Below are 10,781 nucleotides of genomic sequence, written 5' to 3'. Positions count from 1 at the left end.
CCCTCAGCAGACCTTTTGGTTGAAGTAGAGGCTGATTTTTTGCTTTCAGCTAGCTTCGAAATCGGCAGAGCATCCTCAGCCTCGGCATCTGTAGCCTTGGCCTTAGGCTGAACCTTTTTAACTCTCTTTGGTTTGGGTGGAAGCATTGATTGCGTTGGTGCGGCTTCAGCGTCAGTTGGAAGGTCGGCAAGAAGGTCTTGGACAACAGGCCTTGGACGAACCATTTCGGCAGTCTTTACGAGCTTTCATCGGCGTTTACGTTCAGGAATTGGTATTAAGTAGGGGGCCGAAGTTGATGGAAGATCGGCTGGGTCAGATGTGGACTCTTGATCTGTTCGGGATGTAGAAGCAGTTAAGGTTGTGGCTGTGGGTGGAGAAAGACTCTTCTTCCTTTTTCTAGGGATGTCGGGTAAGGTGGATTTGTATGTAGGGATGAAGTTTAGTAATACTGGGGCTTTTCGTTTATGGATTGGAAGGCCAAGAAGTGTTTTCAGATCTGTTCCTGGGAAGAAGGATTGGCGAAAATTTTTCGGTGGCTGATGAAGATCTGCAGAGAGACAGACGTCAGAAACAAAAAATATTAAAATCTTAAATAAAAACAACTAAGTGTTGACTCAGGGCTCTTACTCTTGCCCTCTGTAAGTGTTCGAGGAAGAGGGTAGAGGTGGACATCTTCATCTGGGCCAAATTCCCAATTTCCAGAAGCAATGAGAAAATCATCTCCAGCCCCCTTGTTGGAATCTGGGAGGTCGGCTATAATTTTGTATTGAGTAGATCTCGGCTTAAGGTAATAGACGAAACCCCTATCCTTCAGATCAAGAGGGCACATAGTATAACAATATTGAAGGTCGGCTAGGGTGATTCTAAGGTTTTCCTGCCTAGCTAAAGCAATAATACCGTTAATTACCCTATAGGAATTGATAGTAAGTTGCATAGGGTTCAGCTTATAGAAATAGAGAACTTGACGAAAAAGGGGATCGAGTGGAAGCCGAAGTCCACATTCGGTAAAAGCAACTATTGGAAAAGGCATTGTATGGTCTGTGGGCACGATGGTATCATTATCCCCAGCCAGCTTAAGATGAACATCGGCTGGGATAGAGAATTCTTGCCTAAAATATTCAAGTTTTGTCGAGGTATTTACCCTATGCCTCCACATACCCATTATGTTGGAATATGTTTCAGAAGGTAGGCGTTTTTCAGGTTTCCCTAAAGATTAAGGGTTCTACAGACAAATCCCAAATCTATAAGGTATGAAGATAAAGATCGAGGGCACAGATCTGGGGCAGATACAAAAAAAAAAAAAAAAAAAAAAAAAAAAAAAAGAAAAGAAAACAAAGATGAAGTTTCAGATTCAAGAACAGAGGTATAGTTTTCAGAAACAATAGAAATACAGAAAAAAATCAAGGACAGCGGCAAAGAGAATGATGAAAAAGCATAGAAGTTCAAGGTAAAAGCCACAAATTCAAGATACAAATAAATCCAAGACCTCGAACAAGATCAGTAATGGCAACAGACAGACAAAAGCACATAAAGAGAATGGAAAAATTAAAGAAGAAGATCTTACCAGGACAAATGAAGCCGAGGCAGTGCTCGCCGAACTCAGAAATTGATTGCAACAGCAAAGAGGGCTTTTGCAAGAATGAGGGATTAAGAGCAGTTCCAGAAGAAAGAATGAGGCAATGGCAGATTCGAAGAAGAATGAGCTTTTCAGAGAGAGAAAGAGCAAGAAGACGGAATGAAAAAGTGAAGAAAAGATAAGAGGCAAAAGAAAAGTTTTGTCAAAAATATGAAACGGCGGCAAAATTAGGGCAATCATTACGCCTAGGGTAACGCACGCGTCAGACGGCGCAGACGAAATGAACAGACAGCTTCAGGCGCGTCACTGACACGCTCCAGTAAAGACGAAACACGTAAGAGAAACAGTTAGATATGCATAACAGCTCATGCGCATGGGAGAATACGATCGAAGCCTTGTTCTCCGAAGAGAACACGTCGGCTGAAAGTAGATAAACTTGGCTAAATAGTTTTTGAGCCATTACTCAGGAAAGAAGCGACAAAATTTCGGAATAGGTTCCATCACCTCAGAATGCCGAGGTAATAGAACCTAGGGGGCAGTTGTGGGGATATATTTTCTGTATACCAACACGTGGCATGGTGACGCCGACGTGTCAGCCGAGGTGCCACGTGCCCTGGTAGTTAAGCCGAGGTAATCTCGGAGAAGCCGAGGTCATCTCCGAAGATATCGGAATCCGAGATATGGGGCAAGAGTCCTAAGGCACAAAGGGGACTGAATTAAGATAAGGATAAAACTTTCAAGAAGTTTATCTTTATCACTTAAAAGAGTCCAGAGTAAACAGTGAACTAGAATTCATAGAAGTCATACTTCTAGTGGGACTTGGATTGAGTATATTATAAAAGAGAGGCACCCCCATGGGTCTAAGGTATGTAACTTATACTTTGAGTATTCAATTTAGTACTTGATTATCTTTGAGAGATATACTGACTTGATCGTCGGAGTGCCCCCGGGTGGAAGAACCACCGCCGGAGCTTTTTCTTTCTGTTTCAAGTTACTTTAGCCATCTATTCTGCTTGTGCTCTCCAGCTGATCACTAAACGGGCAGTGTGGTCAGATTTTCACCCACACAATTAACTACAAAAAAAATATTTTAACAAAAAATAAATTTTTTTGGCGACAGCAACCCCCGTGGCAAAAAAAAAAAAAAAAAAAAGAAGCTTAAACCACGTTATTTAAGTTTGTTGTTTAAATTTCATTTGTGAAATTTTTTTTTTTTTTTTTTTTCATTCCCACTTTGTTTCCCCCCTTTTCTTTTTCCATTCCCCCCTTTTTTTCCCATTCCCGTTCTGTACCCCCGCCCCCCAACCCAATAAAAAATCCCCAATCTCAAACACCCCCCCCCCCCCCTCTCTCTCTCTCGATCGACGGCGACTCTATTGTCATTGCCAAGTCATTCTCTCACATGCTTAACTTGGCTAACCTCGCTGAGGAGGTTCAGATTGCTTGCCGTCGACGAATCAAGTTGAAAAAGGGGGATTTTGCTGATGGGAACTGGGCAATGACTGAATCAGACATTGAAGAAACTCTCATGAGACTTGTGGGGGAACTGAAGAAATCTCCTGAAGATGTTTTTGATGCTCTGAAAAATCAAATTGTCGATATGGTCTTCACTGCTCACCCTACTCAATCTATCCGCAGATCTTTGCTTCAAAAGCACGGAAGGTTTGTCATTAAATAATTTGTAATCTTTCATTTGTGTTGTCAACATGTTATAATCTTTGATGCTATGAATTGTTTTTTATTTGCTTTGATCAATCCCTTATTTTTTTCGTTTAGGATTCGTAATTGTTTAACCCAATTATACGCCAAAGATATCACTCCTGATGATAAGCAAGAACTTGATGAGGCTCTACAGAGGAAGGTAAGTTTGACTGCATAATGCATTAGCTTATATATACCATCATGCTTTGGCATTTTTCCCAATACGTGACTTCTCACAAATTTACCTTAATGCACTAAATATCAGGAACATCAATTATGAGTTGCACCACCCACCATTGTCATTAGATTGAGAAGGGTTAGGTGGACAGAAGTTTGTAGCAGTCACAGAAGTCACTTTCGTAGACTAAAACTCAAGATAAGTAAGATGTGAAGTTATGGGTCAAAGCAATGCAATTTTGTTCTGCAAAATCAGTAATTCTAAAATCACATATTTTTTTACTTATTTATTTACAGATAAGTGCTCAAAATAGAAACACTGCATATTCATCTTAGACAATCAAGTTGATATATTAGACAATAATGCTTGAGGCCTCAATTTTTAGGAGTCTTGTATGTCTTTTAAGCCTTTTAAATTTTGACATAGCCTCAGGATTGTGAGAGAGTTTCTTTTGGTTTGTTATGTTTTCTTTTGTATGTTTCGATGAAGACCATTCCCAGTAGTGTTCCTATGTATTGAGCATTTTGGCATTGACATGATTATTAAAAAAAAAATTATGTTAGCTGCACAATAAACATGAAGCAAGCAAGAGTTTAATATACTTTCTTGGGACATCCTCTAATAGCTTAAGCTTTTGGGACAATTGATTACCTAACATGATATCAAAGTTTCACCCAAAAAAACATGACACCAAAGTTTTGATTCCATGAGACATCACTTTAAACCTTGCTTGTGTAATTGCCACTACATTTGTTTGTGCACTTTGTTTCCTGTCTATTTGTGCTCCTGGTTCAATTTAATTTATGTTTTAGTCACATGCAAGAAAGGATCACACATGAGGATGAGGGAAGGTGCGAGAGCTTGATATACACAGTCAGGTCATTACCTAACATCCTAAGGTCTCCCATGCCAATTTCTGATAGGCCTAATGTCCCCATGCCAATTTCTGTTGAACCAATTTTTGTTATTACCAAGATTAGATTTGGTTCTCTTTGGAAGTTTGCATTTGTTGTTGCAGGCTTAGCTAATAAATTAATATTTCTATGTGTATTATATGATTATATATTAGGGGTTTAGTTTTCTTGTGATGATAACATTCAACTGATCTACATTGAAGATCCCAAACAATGTAGGAATAAGCATGGAGTGTATATTAGTTTTAAAAAATTGTTATTCCTATAATGGGTTAAACTGCTCTCTATAACAATTGAATATAAGACCTCACATCACAAAGTATGCTATATAACCACTAGAAAACATTACTTTAAAACATGTTGTTGGGTCCACAATAAAGTTCAAGTTTTCATCATTAATAATTACCAATCTAAAACAAAAGCCATATTCAATTGAACAATTTCTTTTTACATCATTCATATCATATTCTTATGTAAACTCTATTAAAAACAAACAAGCATTTCAAATTCACATCGTTATTTATTTATTTTTATTTTTTATTTTTTTTCACCAACTTTGCTCTTTATGATTTTTTTTTTCTTATTTTATTCATTGAACTTTGTAAGGTTTTTGATTAGTTATTTTAAGTTCTTTCAAGACTTAATTTAATTTGATAAATTACAATTATTGAAGAACTTCCTTTGTATTGTTATTTTTTAAAAAAAATTCTTTATTGTTTTCTTTTATTCTTCCCCTCCCCTCCCCTCGCTTACCTCTGTGTGTGTGTGTGTCTTTTTTTTTCGGTGTGTGGAAGTGATACGACAATTAAATTAGGGATTAGGTGAGTCCACAACCATGGGAACTAGACTCTTCAGTCCAAATTAATGAGTTTGCTTCGCAGTTGGTAGTATATTGAGACAAAATGATAGAAAAATTTGAATAACGAAAATTTTGTCCCGTAAAATTAATTACAAGTACATGGAATTAAATTTTGATTCAACCTGAGCTCACGTTCTACATAAATATAAAATGTTGCATTATTATTATTATTTTTATTGCTTTCATAATAATCATGTTTGCATTTTTTATTCCAAATTTTACAATGTTTGATTAAGAGAGGGTTTTACAAGACAGCAACCATCTGGATTAAGGTCTACCAGATTTGCAATTTTTTTATTCTAAACAAAAGGGGTAAAAAATGTGTTGTTTGGTATACTCTTTTTGAATCAAATCATATGGGCAAGGAACCAAAGCAGATACAAAATTGTTCTAAAGAATCATCATTTTGGGTGTTTTTGATTGTGATTTGAGAGACGACCCAAGTAGGATTTGGTTGTGACTTGACATTTTATACATTATCTTGGTATTTGGTTGTGATTGGATTTTGAATTTATTTTGAATGTGTTTGTGTGGTATAAATTGAATTGATGAAGTGTAAGGTTTATATATAAAATAAATTTGAGTTATTAATTTTTTAGGTAAATTTTGGATTTCTAGTATTGTTGATTTGAGATATGCATAAATTTGGAATTAATGATCAATAAAATCTGTATTATTGTAAATTTTATGTCTACACAAATTTAATGACTGTCTCTGAATAGTATGTTAATTGATCAACATTTTTAAAGAAATTAATTCTTTTATAAAATAATAAATAGTTGTGTATTTAATCAAATTATTCATTTATTTGAGGATATAGAACCTTTGTTGTTAATTGGACATGTTTTCACTATGGTATTTTTGGAAGATGAGATTATTACTTGGTGCTAAGATGTTTTGAAAACTTTCAGATTTCCAAAGAAAGATAACATAGGAAACTTATGATTGGCAAGTGGGGATGTAGCTCAAATGGTATGCGCTCGCTTTGCATGCTCCAAAATTTTACTTTTATTTTTTTGTAGTTTTGTTTCTAGCTTTACTGGTTCACCAAATTAAACACATCTTATACTGAGAGTTGGGAGATCGTCACTTTGTTTCTCGTCCTCAACGAAACTTTCAGTTCCAAAATTAAACTATTTGATTTTTGCTGAAACGTAATCCTTTCATCCATCTCATTGCACATTAAATTCATTTTTCCATTCAACTTTGTTTAGCTTGGAAAATAAAAAACAAGAATTTTTTGAGAGGTGACTATTGTTTGATTTTACTTTTTTGAATTTTGCAAGTGAAATTCAAAATTTCTTTTATATTGGATTTTAGGCAATGTAAATGATGAAGTTTAATCCAAAAAAAAAAAAAAAATCTCACATCAAAAGTAGTACATAATCTTATCATAACAACCGAATGGAAAGAAGTTTGGTTTGATGAAGATGTAATAAACAAAACAATTGACAGTCTGTTAAGACAAATAGAATCGTTAGTATTTACTTTGTCCATCTAATCACTTTATGTCAAATAGAGAATATTTATTTATTTTCCAACTTCATCCAAAAAATTGAATTTGGATTTTTTTTTTTTTCCCTGATTTTTTAGATAACCAAATAAAAGTTTTAAAATTTTTTTAAAATTGAAGTCAGAATTTAAGAATCAAACAAGGTGATTAGTTTTTGTTACAGTATTAAAATTTATAATTTTTTTTTTGTATTTGATGCTATAGTAAAATTTTTATTTTTGTATTTGATTGAGTTGTTTAATTATCCATGTGGGATTTGATGACTAACAAAAAAAATGTTGTATTTGATGCTATAGTAGTTAAATTTTTATATTTTTTTTGTAATTAACATTAACACATAATTATATTGTCATTAATTATTTTTATTTTTATTTTTCAGATATTTCCCATGTAGGAGTGTGCTTCTTGTAGAATGCATGCCTGTGGAGAATGTGGCTAATTTTTGTTTTTGTTATTTACGAAGAATGATGAGAAAAACATTTAATTTTGGTTTATGTTATTTTGAATTATGAACAAAATCATGTATTTAAACATTATATATGTATAATGGAACATTATGTAGTGAGATAATTTTGTTGATGTGTAATTATGAATGGAAGAATATTTTATTATAAAGAAATTATTATTTTATACAGGAATTTGTATATTATTATGCAATAATTATGGAAAAATTTTAATATTTTTAATAATTTTATCGGAAGATGTTTTTTCTTTTTTGTGACGGCACTACACCGTTGCAAAAAATATAAAATTTTAATATTTTTATTGTTTTTGTTACAGGTTTTACTTTTTGCGATGGCACTAAACTGTCTTAAAAAATAGAAATTTTATTATTTTTTTAACACTTTTTGCGATGGCAATACACTGTCGCAAAAAATAGAAAATTTTCATATTTTTAATACTTTTTGCGACGGCATCACACCCTCGCAAAAACAGTGTTCTTGCCGTTACAAAAAAAAGACTATTAGCGACGGCATTTTTTGCCGTCTCAAATAACATTTTTAGCGACGGTAAAATAGTGTCGTCGCAAAAAGTCAAGAAATTTTAAACATTATTAGTGACTGCAAAGTGCCGTCGCAAAAGGCAAAAATGTCGTCTCAAAACATTAGCCGTCGCAAAAACTCTTTTGCAACCCCCTTAGTTGCGACCCTCCTCTTGCCGTCGCAAAAAGTTTTTTGCAACGGCATTAGGAGTATTAGCGACGGCATTTTACCGTCGCAAAAAGCTGAAATTTTAGTAGTGTGTTTTTTTATAAATTAGTGATTATATTTAAAAGTGATTCAAGTTTGAAAAATTTGACACCGATTAAACCATATCTAACCAAAACGTTTCAATCGGTTTGGTTCGATACGGTTTAATGAGAGAAACAGTCTGTATCGGTGTTCAAAATAATAAAACCAACATTATCGATTCGGTAAAAGTTTTTATCTAAATACCGACCGTGCCGAACTGATTACATCCCTAACTATATGTTTCAAGATGATAAGATACAATATATATATGTATATATCACATTACACTGCAATTTCAATGTTTAATAGTAATATTATGGTATACACCTCTCAAAACTCATTTTTATAATACATGTTACATATTTTTGTGATAAATATTATCTATTTTTCTTGGAGAAATTACGATAATTTGAGTTTAAAAATGAAGTTACATATTTTTGTGGTTATGTTATACATTTTTTTGTTAAAAAATATTTGAATAAAAAAATGTGTAATATTATCATAGAAATGCGTAACATTACAACAAAATGTATAATTTTATTTCTGGACCATAAATTATCATAACTTATAACATTGGTCAAAAAAATATGTAACATAGACCACAAAAATACAGACGAATATTTTACACAGTTAAAATTTAGTTCATAAAATAGCATTCATTACTCAAAACTTGTCCAATTAGTAAAATGTTTAAATACTATTTATACAACTTACCTTTAAATAGATAGTTTGATGTTTCTTCCATACATCAAATTGTAGGTGATCACTAATTGCTGCTATGGCAAAATAGGTGGCTATAAAATAAAAATAATAATAAAATTAATTTCATTATCAATAATATTTATTTGATAGAAAATATTTAAAAAGAAATATGTAGCGACCCTGATTTTTTGTAAGTCTTTATTTATTTATTTATTTATTTATTTATTTATTTTTTATTATTATTATTATTATTTTATTTTTAACTTTATTAATTGTGTGGTTACATGAGAATTTAATGTGATATTTAGTTAATTTAATGTGTTAGTTTATTATATATAATTAATCTGAATATTTATGTTTTATATTTTTATATAAAAAAAAGAAATTATTTATATATGTTGTATTTCGGTTGTATTTAAGTTATATTTATAAAATATAATATAATAATAAATGTCAGGTAAGTTATAAGATTAGAGGCTTAGTAAGATAAATATAAAAAAATGGAGCTTTTTTGATAAATTCACTTTCTAAGAGCTTTATTCCATCTAACTCATATTCTTTTTGACTATTCCATTAGGTCCTATTTGAGATAAGAAGACCAAATACCATTTTCATCTACTTATGTTCACATTATTTTCTTATGTTTCAATAAGTCCTATGGGTGACATAATTACCAAAATATCCCTAATGTGAATGTTCACACCGTCAATGTGAATGTTCATATCGTCAATGTGTAGGGGCCTAGCCCATGTCGATCCTCGTGGGTGACCGAAAAAATTCGAGTCGGGCCGGGGTAGGCCCGGCCCGTTGACAATGTGAATATTCACATTGACATGTTAACATTCACATTAATAGGAGTGTAAAGTTAGCCCACGTCCCGTGGCGGTGCGAAACCCGCCCGCAGCCCATGGGCGGCCCGGGGCGAGCCCGGTCTGGCCCGTTGACAATGTGAATATTCACATTGATAAGAGTACAAAATTGGTCTGCTGCCCATGGGCAGCGAAAAGCCCGCGGCCCGTTAACAATGTGAATATTCACATTGACATGTTAACATTCACATTGATAGGAATGTAAAGTTAGTCCGCGCCTAGTGACTGCCCGAAACCCACCCACGGCCCGTGGGTGGCCCCGGGCGGGCCTTGCCCGGCCCGGCCTGTTGACAACGTGAATATTCACATTGACATGTTAACATTCACATTGATAAGAGTATAGAATTGGCCAGCGGCCTAGGGCGGGCCCCATCCGGCCCGTTGACAATGTGAATATTCACATTGACATGTTAACATTCACATTAATAAAAGTGTAAAATTGGCCCGCAGCCCGTGGGCGGCCCGAAGCCCGACCGCAGTCCGAGGCGGGCTTGGCCGACCCGTGACAATGTAAATATTCACATCAACATTGATAGGAGTGTAAAATTTGTCCGCTGCCCGAAGCTTGCCCGCGGCCCGGGGTAGGCCTGGCCTGGCCTGACCCGTTGACAATGTGAATATTCACATTGACATGTTAACATGCACATTGATAGGAATGTAGAATTGGCCCGCGGTCCGTGGGCTGCCCGAAGCCCGCCCACGGCCCGACGCAGGCTCGTTTAGGTCCGGGCCCGAGCATGTCCGAGACCCTAGGCTAGGGCCTAGGCCATCACTTTGAAGCCTGACCCGGCCCATCAGCCCGCTTAAGGCCCATTCAAGGCTCCATCCGAGGCCCAGCCCGCCCGAGGCGCAATGTCTTTTTATGTGGAAAATAATAAAATTTTGGTAGAAAAAATTAAAAAAAATTAAAAAAAATGGCAGGCCCGCTCAAGCCCGACCTAAGCTCGAGGCTAGGCCCAGGTCCACCGGTCCGACCCGAGGCTCGATCCATCGGCCCGTCTAAAGCCCGAATACCCTTGTGCTAGGGCTAGGGCCTGGGCCTAATTTTTTGGCCCGTGGGCCGGGCCGGGCCAACCCATATTTTTTCGGACACCCACGAGGCTCGACATGGGCCGGCCCGGGCCTCTACGCATTGACGGTGTGAACATTCACATTATGGGTATTTTGGTAATTATGTCTCCTATAGGACTTATTGAAACATAAGAAAATAATGTGAACTAAATAGAATATAAGTAGA

General features: G+C 35.3%; 1 protein-coding gene across 4 annotated transcripts; it reads left to right on the top strand.

Moving 5' to 3' along the window:
* The first annotated feature begins 2,788 nt into the window (after positions 1–2,788).
* LOC145790847 (phosphoenolpyruvate carboxylase-like) lies at positions 2,789–7,360 on the top strand. Of its 4 annotated transcripts, none has more exons than XM_082869728.1 (4): positions 2,864–3,238; positions 3,353–3,437; positions 6,140–6,200; positions 7,121–7,360. In XM_082869728.1, exons 1-3 carry the CDS (start codon positions 2,979–2,981, stop codon positions 6,155–6,157), a joined length of 363 nt encoding a protein of 120 aa, XP_082725854.1. In that variant the 5' UTR covers positions 2,864–2,978; the 3' UTR covers positions 6,158–6,200; positions 7,121–7,360. The 4 variants fall into 4 exon arrangements, with proteins under 4 accessions (XP_082725856.1, XP_082725857.1, XP_082725854.1 ...); XM_082869729.1 differs by lacking the exon at positions 7,121–7,360 and adding an exon at positions 6,300–7,076; XM_082869730.1 differs by lacking the exon at positions 6,140–6,200 and having other exon boundaries at positions 2,789–3,238.
* The last annotated feature ends 3,421 nt before the right edge of the window (positions 7,361–10,781 follow it).

The sequence above is a fragment of the Camellia sinensis genome, chromosome 5 (assembly GCF_055761805.1).
Source record: "Camellia sinensis isolate YWXY chromosome 5, ASM5576180v1, whole genome shotgun sequence".
Taxonomy (NCBI): domain Eukaryota; kingdom Viridiplantae; phylum Streptophyta; class Magnoliopsida; order Ericales; family Theaceae; genus Camellia; species Camellia sinensis.
Note: the sequence above shows the minus strand (reverse complement) of the source record. Positions and strands in the feature narration are given on the sequence as shown.

What these genes read in the sequence shown, in the direction of transcription:
- LOC145790847 (XM_082869728.1), top strand. Translation starts at nt 2,979, where the DNA reads ATGCTTAACTTGGCTAACCTCGCTGAGGAGGTTCAGATTGCTTGCCGT. An exon ending in TTGCTTCAAAAGCACGGAAG is followed by an intron (nt 3,239 to 3,352) that starts GTTTGTCATTAA and finishes TTTTTCGTTTAG; the next exon opens with GATTCGTAATTGTTTAACCC.